The 13,101-nt window shown below is 37.6% G+C and overlaps 1 protein-coding gene across 1 annotated transcript; it reads left to right on the top strand.

Annotated features, from left to right (window-relative positions):
- Positions 1-830: 830 nt before the first annotated feature.
- On the top strand, positions 831-12,174 carry GALNT3 (polypeptide N-acetylgalactosaminyltransferase 3). The gene is made up of 10 exons (XM_009865560.1): positions 831-1,432; positions 2,899-3,071; positions 4,282-4,431; positions 4,663-4,897; positions 5,659-5,776; positions 6,154-6,354; positions 7,394-7,525; positions 8,389-8,490; positions 11,232-11,384; positions 11,858-12,174. Exons 1-10 carry the CDS (start codon positions 921-923, stop codon positions 11,978-11,980), a joined length of 1,899 nt encoding a protein of 632 aa, XP_009863862.1. The 5' UTR covers positions 831-920; the 3' UTR covers positions 11,981-12,174.
- The last annotated feature ends 927 nt before the right edge of the window (positions 12,175-13,101 follow it).

Here is a 13,101-nt window from a genome sequence, read left to right as displayed (position 1 = left end):
AAAATAAAGCTGTGCTTTGAATTTAGGCTAGTTGCTGTTTTTCCCAAAACTTGTAAACCACCAGTTTTCCATTCCCTTGGATTCTGGTTGTCCTCAAATGTTTTCCATAGTTCCCTGTCTTTTTGAAAGCTGCTGAGTAATTGCTTGTCTGTGAAAAAAAAATGGTGGCAGAGTTCCTGAAGAGGAGAGCTCTGTGACATGTTCTCTTGATGAATTGCAGCAGCACATGCCAGAAAACCCAGTACAAGTGAAGGAAAAAATATACAGGATGACTACATGATCCGTAGGCTAAATTAACCTACTCTGAGTTACCCATATTGTCTGCATTGAACATTTATACTATATAACTATATTAATATAAAAATTTCCCACTGCTGATTGCTTAAGTCTTACAAGTCTTTCTTACATGCAACTTGAACTTACTGTATTGATTCTATCTGATTTCCTTCTATCTCATCTTTGAACTAAAATTCCTGTCTTCTAGAAGACTTAAAACAACACTTTTCTCTACTTTTAAACAATTTTCAATATTTGGAATAAAATTAATGTGAAGTAGTGGCATTCTGTAGAACCAGTGTCCTGTTATTAGTGGTATGCCTCCTTTCTGCTACTTCTATTTGAAGTGTATTAAAAAAACAAAACCCCAAATCAACCAATCGGGGAAGATGTATTTTGGGTATCTTATAGACAGGTTTGACACATGTTTAAGTGACGGGCACATAATGTTTGACAGCCGAGAGATGTGAATTCGTTCCTGCCAATTAATTGCTTTTGGGTTTAAATTTTTGAATATACTAGATATTTAAATTAATGCTTTTTGTTTTAATTTACAGGTGTTACAGTTTCAGGAAATGCTGTGACCTATTTGAAGAACATCATTCACAGAAACTTTTGTCTTGTGATAATTTTTTAAAACTAGAATGGCTTTGAAAAAAACACCTAAACTATTCAAGAAATTATTTTTTCACTGGAAACTTTGGAAGTTTAGCATTATTGTGTTTGTCTTTCTGGTATTTTTATTTTTATTACAAAGAGAAGTGGGTGTTCAAGATTTTAAAGATGAAGCAGGAGTTGAACCAGTTATTGCAAAGAAAAGTCGTGTATTAGGTCTAATGATAAATGCTATGAACAATATCAAAGGTGCAAAGCCAAAAATGCAGATAAAAGCACCTGTTAGGCACACTAAGATTCCTGGGGAGAAACACTGTTTGCCAGGACACTACACTGCCATGGAACTAAAACCCTTTCTAGATCGACCCCTTCAAGATCCTAATGCACCTGGAGCTTCTGGTAAAGCATTTAAACCCATCAGTTTAAATTCAGAAGAAGAGAAAGAAAAACAGCGTGGAGAAGAAAAACACTGTTTTAATGCATTTGCAAGTGATAGGATTTCTTTACACCGAGATCTTGGACCAGACACTCGACCTCCTGAGTATGTTGAAATGTGTATGTCCTGAGAGTCGAAAAACTTGTCAGAAATAACGATTGCAAAGTGTTTTGAGTTCAGCATTAGGTGATAGTTTAGGAAAGTCTCCTAGCTATACATAATGATTGGCTGTACAAAATGATCCACGGTGCCAAAGCCAAGAATATTTAGAAAGGCTCCCTGCTTTCATGGTTTTGAATTCAAAGTAACCATATTTAAATAAGTTTTTCTGCTTTTGCCTTTAAGCTACAAATTCTGCGTCACCTTCCTGCTAAGTTTTACTTAGAAGAAAACTAAAAATATGGTTTAAACTTCTTCCAAGTTTAAACAGCATTTCCTCCTCCCACCTCCCTCCCTTTTTTTTTAATATTCAATGTTAATAAAACCACCAGCAGAATTTGATAAATTGTGAGATTTAGGCTGTTGAACAAGTCATTGGAACATCTCAGCAATCTTGCAGTATTGAAAAAAATGTATTAATACAGACCGTAAGGCTTGCGTAGAGTGGGGTTTGATTCTGAGCAGTCCCTGTGTCAGTGTCAGATTATACGTTCCCAGCTGCCTGGGTGAGAAGGGACTGACTGTACTGAGCTGCTGCTGCTGCTATGGATATCTCATGTATCGCAGCTCACAACAGCATTTGCTGGAGCATAACGGGTGAGTTTTTCCTGTGTGCTTTGGGAGGCAGTGGCTGTGGTAATTACCCTGGGGAGTCCTCCTGTCTCTGAAGCTCACAGGCAAGAAACAGTAAGAGTGCAGCTTATGAATACGGAAGTGTCGTCTTGTCATCCTCACTTGAAATTAGATTTAAAGTTGTGTTCAGAATGCATCAACTGTGGGTTTAAAATTGTTTACCTTAAACAAAATATACTGGCCTAATGTATGGAATTTCTACAAAATTTTGAAGTCCTGAATTAGATCTGTTCTATTTTTCATTGCAAACTCTGCATTCTTCTAATAAATATTCTTTGTATTTGGGGGTTTCAACAGTAATGGTGTCCTAAAGTCTGATTTTGCAGCTCAGTACCTGCTGCTCTCAGTAGAGCAACATATTATTTTCTGAAAAAGGTCTGGATGCTACATGAAACATACTCAAATGTTTGTGAGACAGAAGAAAAACTGAGTCAGTTGTTCAAGTGGAATTCTTACGCGTTATATTTTTGAAAAATATTTTGTACAGCTTCTCCGTTGTGAACACCTGTCTTTGCACTCCAAAACTGGGATAGAAAGTGGAGAAGCTGAAATATCTCATGTGCATACTGATAAAGCTTTCATAGAATCCTAGACTGGCCCAGGCTGGAAGGGACCTTAGAGATCATCTAGTCCAACCCCCCTGCCATGGGCAGGGACGCCTCTCAGCTAGATCAGGCAACACATGGGGACTTTGTACTAGGAAGAGAAAGGTTTCATGTAAGAGTTTGGGTCAAAACTTATTTTCCATTTTGTAACAATTGACACTTTCTAACCTGTAGGTGCATTGAACAGAAGTTTAAGCGCTGCCCGCCATTGCCCACCACAAGTATTATAATAGTTTTTCATAATGAAGCCTGGTCTACTCTCCTTCGAACTGTTCACAGCGTGATGTACACCTCTCCTGCCATACTGCTAAAGGAGATTATTTTGGTGGATGATGCCAGTGTGGATGGTAAGAAGTCTTTCTCTTTTTGTTTGTTGGTGTGTTTTTTTTTGATTTAAAACAGATTAGGATTGCAGATAAATTGGTTAAAAGAGAATAGCACTTTACCACCATTTACATGTGTAATGGTATTCTAAGTGGTTTTGTTCCTTTTTCTATAAAATATAAAATAATTCTCCCCCATCCTTTATTTTTTCATAGGGTATTCAGATATGAAATTCTTGTCCTCTAAAAGGTTTTTAAACCCTATTTCTCATTATTCCAATTTCGGTGCTGTTTAAACTACATAACTGGTTGCATGACAAGTAGCTCTGTAATTTGTGCTTCAAAGCAATTACAGTTTATAGAATTAAGTATGCAAGGATAAATTGGCCAATGCTTGTAGCAGTTTGTATTTTATCATAGTGATTGTCTTTATGCAAATTGATTTCATTAATAGGAAGGGAAATGTCTTTCCTGGAAAGTAAAGTTATGTAATGAAAAAATAGTTTTCAATACTCAAGCTGACTGCCCAGAATAATTGAATGTATACTGAGCATGATCAGAAAACATTGTCTGCTTAACTTCAGACGAACATGTCTATAGCTATATGCCTATATATAAGGTATTTACACTTTTTGCAAGCTTGTATTTGATACACTGACACAGCTGGATGTGAAGTGTCTTCAGTAGTACAGTTTAATACTAAGAATGGGCAGAGGAAGGAAGACGATGTGGGATGTTTAGTGAGGAGTGAGGGGCTGTTTCTCAAATTCTGCAGACTTGAGGTTTTTTATATAGCTTCTGTTGCTGTTGTAAATATTGTAGCCTTTCAAAATTGTGTGCAGCATGTGCTGCCGTTAAGGAAAAAATGTCGTGTTCTGCAGAGAGCTTGAGTAAGTAGGCATATGATTTGTGTGCTCTGAAAATGAATTTTGAATTGATACTCTGTTAACGCTGCAGAAGGGATGTTCTAGCACATTTCCTTTCTCTTTTAGAATATTTGTTGTGTTCCATCTCATGTGCTCTGCTAGTCACCTCTTCCTATCAACACCCCCCCCCCCGACAAAACTTGTCCCCTAAAAATAACGTTCGGTAGTCAGGAATTGTTTACTGCTTTAATGTTCAGGTCATTCCTGGGGTTAGTGTGTGTTGCTTATCTGGTTAGTTGAATAATGTAAAAGTTCAGGCAGTGGCGTGTACATACACTGAATATCCCGAAACTGATTTCTTTTTCTAGAATACTTGCATGATGAACTAGATGAATACGTGAAACAATTTCAGATAGTTAAAGTAGTCCGTCAAAAGGAAAGAAAAGGCCTAATCACCGCACGGTTGCTGGGAGCTTCCGTAGCAACAGGAGAGACTCTCACCTTTCTGGATGCTCATTGTAAGTGTAACCTCAAGCTATGCCAGGTCTGCTTCATAGCCCTGTTGTCTGATTTCACCTTGCAGATTTTTTTGTGAATTCTGAACAATGTATCGTCATTCCTATTGGTATCTTCTATTATTCAAAGTATAATTAGCAATGTTATTTAAAAGCAATGCATATTGTCTTGCTATGGACATGTTAAAATAGAGTGGAGTAAAAATTCAGTGCTTGTTCCCATTTTCTCCACAGGTGAATGCTTTTATGGCTGGTTAGAGCCATTACTGGCAAGAATAGCTGAGAACCCTGTCGCTGTTGTAAGTCCTGATATTGCTTCTATAGATCTCAATACTTTTGAATTCAGTAAACCATCTCCTTATGGGCATAGCCACAACAGAGGAAATTTCGACTGGAGTTTGTCATTTGGATGGGAGTCCCTTCCTAAACATGAAAATGAAAGAAGAAAAAGTGAAGCCTCTCCAATTAGGTAAATAAAATTTGAATAGTATTCTCAATCCTTCAATTTTAATGTTTTTTCATTACCAACAGCAGTTTGTAAATGAACATGTTCAGATAAGTATGACCAGAAATTTTAGCATCTTAGATGTTTTTTTTGTAAAACTTTTAAGAAACACATTTTAAATTTTAAAGCTTTCATAAAAATATACTTACATAAAAATATACTGCCTTCTTAAGACAGTAATTGCCCTGCATTCCCTTTTTTCTACATAGACTGGGAAGATAATAAGTAATTTCTATATATCTTTTTTTTGTTAGGAGGGAGAGAAAAGAGGAGGTTCATTAACAGTTCTTTTCAGTGAGACAGATTCAGGCTCCTCATTCATCATCCTTGAAAGGATGACAACAAAGTTTCAGAGCACCAAAGTATTAGACTGTTATGGTGGTGCATTTGATAACTGTGTGCGCTTTGGCCGCAGACAGCTTGCTCATCTGGAGAAAGAATAACTTTGCTTGGTACCCTCCATTCAGGAAAAATATGTTCTTTTTCCTGATGTTGTCTTTTATACCAGTAGTCATTAGTCTAAACCTGTTGTTAGCAAATGACAGTAAAATGAGACTCAATGTGGGCAGATTTAATTGCTTGTAATATTGTCTGTGTCAGGAAAATGTATCAATGTAGTGAAACACAAATGCATGGAAACTTCCTAGCACAGTTGTTTACATCTATTATTTAAAAACCTTACCTATTTGAATGCTGTCTTCCTCGGCAAATTTCTCTTTTTGCAGAACACCTACATTTGCTGGAGGTCTCTTTTCAATATCAAAAGACTACTTTGAACACATTGGAAGCTATGATGAAGAAATGGAAATATGGGGAGGTGAAAATATTGAAATGTCTTTCAGAGTAAGTTTAGTACTTAATTAGCATTGGTCTCCATACTGACAGCGTACAAGATGTTTCAGGACAAATTAGTTTTAGATCTTGACTTCTCTCGTTGTATCTGCCAGCTAGGACATGGAAAATGAATTACTAATGACCAATGAAATAAAATACAGATATGCTCACCGAACTGATTTTTTTTTAAATGTGTTTAGTGTTGCTAGTTGAAATGTACATTTCCAAGGTTTACCTGATTAGGAAATCTGCTAATAGTATGACTGATATATGCACTTTTACTAGTGTGTTGTTTTTTTTTTTTCTGGTGAACAGTAACATTGCTGATTTTTTTCCACCCCTTAATTCTAATTGCAGCAAACTTACACAAAAAATGTTATTATTAGGTATGGCAATGTGGTGGACAGTTGGAGATCATGCCTTGCTCTGTTGTTGGCCATGTCTTTCGCAGCAAGAGTCCCCATACTTTCCCAAAAGGTACTCAAGTGATCACACGTAATCAAGTCCGCCTTGCAGAAGTGTGGATGGATGAATATAAGGAAATATTTTACCGAAGAAACACAGAGGCAGCAAAAATTGTGAAACAAGTAGGTGGTGGTGCTGGTATTAGAAATCACACTTGCTGCGTTGAAAGTTTTGGTGAGCAAAAGTTATTTATTGACAAAGTATGTAAGGATTCTAGATACTTTAGTGAAAAGACAGTTCGGTTTGCTTAGTGCTGTGGCCTTAACAAACATGAAGAAACTTAAATGTTTGGGCAATGATAGTGTTGAGTGTTTTGACTGATAGAGGTTTTCCATACATTCTCTAAAATCCTGATTTTTTTACACTGAGTGGCTACTGGAACTACTAGAAGAGCATTAGAAAAGCTATTGAGCATAGAAAATGCAAAATAACTTTTTTGGAGTGAGAAACACAATGTCTCTTTAGTCTCAAGTCTCTCTCTTAATAAGCAGGTTTTGTTGTTCTGTAGCTGCAGAATAAAGTTTATTCAGTTATGGTTATCCATTGTCTATCTGCTTAAAAACTTAAATTCAGAGAGTTTGGGTGCTGTTTTATTTATTTTTGTATGTTTTGTGGAACTTCATTCTTTCACCAGTTGTTTTTTTCCCATTGTATGATAAATTTTTTTGTGACTATTGTATCACTAATAGCATTAGATTTCCTGAGCATGTTTAGCAGCTAGACAGCTGAATTTTGTCGCAGAGACTCTGCATTGTACTAATTGTACATTATCCTGATTATTTAATTAATCCAGTTCATTATTTCATCTCACTCTTTGTGGTGAGATCAGTTAGCTTTCTATAGCTGTCATCAGAACGGTCTCGTTTGTACTTTCTCGCTTCATGGCACTGGGTTAAAACTGCTGGGGCTCAGGATGCTTCTGTTGTTTGCTGGTGCAAATGCTTTGAAATGCTGCAGTCAGGATGGTGGTGGTGTTCCCACACTTAACAACATCAGTCACTGTAGTAGTACAGTATTAAAAAAAATCAGGAAGTGAAGCTTAAAACTTGTTTAATGCTGCAGTACAGATTTGTATGGACAGTATAGATTTATATATACAAAATTCCTATTAGTAATAGTATATTTCTCTTCCAACCTTCCTTAATTTCCTTCCTGTAACAGAAAACATTTGGAGACATCTCAAAAAGACTCGATTTAAGGCAGCGTCTGCATTGTAAAAATTTTACCTGGTATCTCAGTAATGTTTATCCAGAAGCATATGTGCCAGATCTGAATCCTTTGTTTTCTGGATATGTAAGTTTAATTTTTATTATTTTCTATAGTCTTCTATAATCCAGGAAGTTTGCTATTCTTTTGTGCTGCCTTAGCCATAGCACTTACATTTCAGCTGTCATTAACAGCTTTAGGGTTTTCGGTTGCTACTCTGGACAAAGGATATCTCCTGCAAACCTTGCTAGTTGAGTATTTTATGGCTTTGCCAATATAAAATTTAAGCAAAGCTTTTTAAGAACAGGAGCCTTGCTTAACGGGATCTTCCAGCCTGCTAAGATAAGCGACAGTCTGCTTATCACTAGGAAGTAATAAGCCAGTGGTGAGAGATTTCCCGATTTATCAAAGTAAATTTAGCTTTACATAGTCTGAGAGAACTTTTAGTTCATGTAGGTTTATGATGAGAAAAATGTGTGTTTATAGTTACGTGTTTGCTTGTTTTTAAAAAACATTGCATTTCCTATGACAAGCGACTCAAACGTCGCATTGCTGAAACAACCACAACAAAAAAAGAAACTGCTAATAATTCTTAGTTTGAGGTGAATGTGAATGCTTAGCATGTATCTACAAATAAAATGTTCCCTTCCTCTGATTTTGAGCATTTCAGGTGTATGTGTTCAAATCATAATCTGAATAACAGTAACCGTGTACACCACTAGCTTAATAATTCAGTGTGTGGCTGCAGACAACCGCAATGTGGTTACTAGGCTTTTGGTTAGAAAATACTGACTGAGAGACCAGGGTTTTTAGATCTGAGCACAACAGAAAGTAGAAACGAGCTAACAGCTGTAGTTGTTGTTAACCAGGTTAGTTTTGTATACAGGTGAGACAGTTTTAATTTTTTGTCATGCCCACTGAGCTGCTTTCTGATAACATCCTTTCTTCAGTTAAAAAACATAGGTAACCGCATGTGTCTGGACGTTGGTGAAAATAACCATGGTGGCAAACCATTGATTATGTATTCCTGTCATGGGCTTGGAGGAAATCAGGTAAAATATTTGGCATCGGATTTTTATGATCTGTTCAGCTTTAACTTTACCACATTAAAGCTTTTAATTTATTTTAAACAGCCTCATTTCTAATACACGATTTCTTGAGAATTTCACACTGCTGTTCCTGTTGTGTCCCACTTCTGACAGTTCATGTTCCGCACACAGATTCAGATTTCTAAACCAGTTGCACTGTTCCACTTGATCTCTCCTTTCTCTGCAAAAGCCTGCCCTTGCTACTTTCTTGTAAGTGTTGTCTTCTTAATTCTACCTGTCCTTATGCTTCCTCCTGTTACTTCTTTCTCTGCCACCAGGACTCGCACTGTCAAGGAAGATGTTGGGAATCCGGGCAATGGGAGACCGAGTGGCCAGGCCTGAGCCCCCTTCCCTCTCGTGCTTGCAGCCTCGTAGTGTGAGGTCAAAGTGGTCTGTCCTGTACTGCCTAATGCAAGTGACTAATGGGATCGAATCTGTCCAGAAAGAGCTCTGACATACAGCTCCTGGAGGCGGCAGCGGTGCTTGGTTTCTTCTGTCTATTGCATCTGTTGCAATAGATGTTGGATGCTGAATCCTTCAGGCACTACTGTAATACTAATAAAAGTAACATCTCCTTCCCTGCCCAGAAACGAACCCTTGTCTATTGCTTTAAAATTTGCTGAATACAAGTTGTTATTTGCAGAACCTTAAGAACTAAAGGCCAACAAAGTTTTAAAAGTTTTTTTTAGAATATAGTTGTAATTTTTCTTTTTTTTAATAAAATCTACTCTTAAAAGCCATCTCTTGATGGCACTATGTTAAGTCAGACACGTTATCCTAGTTGATACTTTCCTAATCAATTTTTGTGGGAGATGGGATACTGTCTAGGTTAATAACTACCCTTCGAAGTTCGCTTCTTACAGTGTTTAACTTTTTTTTATTTATTCTGTTGTTGATTAATACTATATTAGCCTCTTCACATTGTCACAGTCATTAATGTGGGAACACTGTATCATGACGTTGTACTAAGAGACCTGCTGTATGCTTCTGTTGTCATCTCTCTCCAAGTTATCTTGGACTATACTAAAATGCTTTGCTTTCGAGTGTTCTGGTTTTTGTTTTTCCTCCTGCCATAAAATAGCAATCTGAATTCCTTTGAATGCCAGCCTTCAGAAAACTTTAATGCAGGTTTGCTGGTAATGCTAAGGGATGTGCATATTTGCTTACTTAAGCCTTTTCATTACTTATTTTCAGTTAGCTTGTGTTATTTTCCAGTCTTTAGCTATGTAGGCTGAAATTTTACATGCTGCCTGTCATCTTTGTCCATATATTTGAGATGGGAGAAGGGAACGGAAGAGAGAACCTAGTTTTCAGAGTTGTACGTCAGTTGTTCATCATTCTTCCTTAGAATATTATGGGTCTGGCAACCTGTCCATCTCAGTAGCGTCTCAGTATCCAAACGTAATGAAGTTTTAAAAGTAGCTTTCAAGTCTTATTTTCAGGGCTTGCAGAGATACTGGAGTTCCAAAGCTAAATGAGAACGCATGAAGTCAGATGAACAGATGTAAATCGCTGTGTCTGAGGGCTAAGTGGCTGCGGGCACTCCTGTTGCAGGGAGTCACGCTGGGGGCAGAGACGTCAGGGCGAGGCGCCCGCCTGTTGCTCAGCCAGGGAGGAGGCAGGAGCTGGCCGGTGGGACAGGCAGCTGAAAGCCAACTGGAGTTCCAAAGCTAAATGAGAACGCATGAAGTCAGATGAACAGATGTAAATCGCTGTGTCTGAGGGCTAAGTGGCTGCGGGCACTCCTGTTGCAGGGAGTCACGCTGGGGGCAGAGACGTCAGGGCGAGGCGCCCGCCTGTTGCTCAGCCAGGGAGGAGGCAGGAGCTGGCCGGTGGGACAGGCAGCTGAAAGCCAAGGGCAGCCAGCTCAGCCTGGTCCTAACAGTCCCAGGAAGGACGTGGTGAAGAAGGCTGACACCCAGAGCCAGGGAGCGGTGGAACCGGGATGTGACGATAGGAACTCTGCTGCTTAACGAGGGAGAGAGGGAAGAGACCGGGATGGCGGGATGGTGCTAGAGCTGTAACAGGACAGCTGGGTCTGTACCTGTTAGAGTTAAATCCCTGGGCAGACTGGAGTGATAGCCTAGAACACCTGAGCCTTAAGAGTGCTTCGCTGTGAGCAAGTAAGAGTAAAATTACAGTACGTGCTTATGTTACTTTTCTAATGGCTGGCTCACGGCACAACATAAGAGCATCCTCTTGTCAGCTTTTGCTGTTTAGACCAAGCAGCAAAAGTTGACCTACAGCAATCAGTATTGTTCCGTGGGACAAATATTGTTTTTGTTGCTCTAGGAAAAAACAAAATCCATCCAAAAAAATGAATAAAAATTTTTCAAGTTAACAAAATGCCAAGATTTCAGCTCTCCATGCAACTCTCTTGTCTCTTCAGCTTGTGTCCTCGAATTCTATGTGACTCCTGGGGGAGCTTGTCTCATAACACATATGCACCAAGTGTCATTTACAATTTATACCTTTAGGTACTTTTGAATATATTCCATTTCATCAGTATTAAAAAATGCTTTTAGATTTGTAAACACTTTTTTTTTTTCTTAAAAGCTAAAAATCAGAGAAATGATTCTGTACACTCTCAAATTGCTGAATAAGGAAAGAAATCTATTACTTTGTGTACTGGAATTTCAGGGGGTTAATTTAGTTAAATACTCATTTGTGTTTATTTACTGACATTTTAAAAATTATTTGAATAGTACTTTGAATATTCTGCACACCATGAAATTCGACATAACATTCAGAAGGAGCTTTGTCTACATGCTTCTAAAGGACCCGTGCAGCTTCGTGAATGTAACTATAAAGGCCAGAAAACCTTTGTTGCTGGGGAAGAGCAGTGGTTGCATCAAAAGGTATGTAGACTGCACAGTGAATCAGCATTTTTATCGGTGATCTTTTATATGAATTAATTCTTGATTTCCAATAAAAGAGAAAACCCCAAAAAACAAAACTATGGAGCCAAAAAGCAGTAAGTTTATTTCTGGGAGGAAAATATAGCTAAATTCAGCTTTTCAGTTACCAGATCAAATCCTGATGATTGCACTATTTTAAATATAAAGTAGAAGAACAGTTTAAATCCTTTAGTGTGTGTCTGAGCATCCACCTGGAAGTCAGTCCAAATGTTTTGTATCTTCTAAAATATTTTTTTAAAAATTCCTAACAAAAGTTGGCACTTGCATCCTACTCACACTTGTTTGCTGGGTGCCCTCTGTACTGGCCTTACTTTTTAACAACAATGAACTCGGCTAAAAAGGAAGGGCAGTGGGGGAGAGAATATCATGCTTATTGTCTGCTGACTTTTTTCCTCCTTTTTCCCTCCCTTCAGGATCAAACCCTGTACAATGCAGCGCTACATATGTGCCTCACGGGGAATGGAGAACATCCCAGCTTGGCATCCTGTAACCCGTCAGACCCCTTCCAGAAGTGGATCTTTGGCCAGAACAATTAAGTTTTGATATTTATAGGCCTGGAACATTTTATTAAAAGAAAAGATGCATTCTAAACACTAATCATATAGGTATAATGCATTTTAAGTGATGCAAATGTTTAAACCGATTCTTTTCCCTCTTATTTAAGTTGGAAGCAAAATGTGTCATCAGAGATTCCCTCGGAGTCTGTTGTACCAAAGATGATTGAGATCCCAATTAAGAAAAATGTTTACAACAATTCTGTGACTTTAATAAGACTTTACATGCTGACCGTTGACTCATGGACCCTGTAGTCCTCTTTCATCTTGGGGACCGTGTGTATGTTGGTTTTCAACATATTCTAAGTACTTCTGAAGAAGACTAGTTTTCTCTCTAGAGTTACAAGAAATTACTGTATACTGCCTAAAACCAGAGACACTTTATCTGTATATTCTTATGCTCAACTGGTTGACTTAAGTTTTCTTTTTCTAATCATTTACTTTACTCAGTGAACATTTCTCATTATTTTTAAAGTTCCTTCACTTGAAAAATGAAACATTTGACCTTCAGGTTAAAGCCAAATATGCTACCACACTGTGCTCAGCTTCTAGCAAGTCAATTCTTTTCTAAAAGAAAAAATCATTGTCAATGAAATGTGTGATTATTTTAATGCAAAATCTGTTTATACTGATGCTAATCTCGTTTTGTGTAGCCAAAACTTCTTGTAGAGGCTTTTTATATATCCTGAACTTTAACATTTATGACAAAGTTATACTGTAATAGATTTCCCAGCTGCTTAACACTAATTTTTTAAACATTTTGCTGATTATTGCTTTTAAATTACATTATCCACTAAACCCATTTTTTCTACCTTTCAGTGATTTATGCAATGTTTACTTGAAAAGTTTCTCATATTTATCCGTACAAAATTTCTTGTGCAAACACTTGAATGTTGATTTTTTTTTTTCTTGTTCTCGCTGTTTCCCCTTTTACAAAGGACTGACCTCAGTTGTATCAGCTCAGGTGAGGCTTTGACCTTCCTAACTATTCTGCTCGCTCTTTTCATGAAATATTGTATTCTTGTCAGCATCCCCAAGTGTATTTCAATACATCATGTAGAGCTATGACTTCATAAACAGCCTTCCTTTGATTAAGTATTTAA

Source organism: Apaloderma vittatum, unplaced genomic scaffold, assembly GCF_000703405.1.
Source record: "Apaloderma vittatum isolate BGI_N311 unplaced genomic scaffold, ASM70340v1 scaffold30722, whole genome shotgun sequence".
Taxonomy (NCBI): Eukaryota; Metazoa; Chordata; class Aves; order Trogoniformes; family Trogonidae; genus Apaloderma; species Apaloderma vittatum.
Note: the sequence above shows the minus strand (reverse complement) of the source record. Positions and strands in the feature narration are given on the sequence as shown.

Coding starts and splice junctions, on each gene's coding strand:
- GALNT3 (XM_009865560.1), top strand. CDS start 921: ATGGCTTTGAAAAAAACACCTAAACTATTCAAGAAATTATTTTTTCAC. Junction 4,432..4,662: donor CACCTTTCTGGATGCTCATT/GTAAGTGTAACC, acceptor TTTTCTCCACAG/GTGAATGCTTTTATGGCTGG. Junction 4,898..5,658: donor AGTGAAGCCTCTCCAATTAG/GTAAATAAAATT, acceptor CTCTTTTTGCAG/AACACCTACATTTGCTGGAG.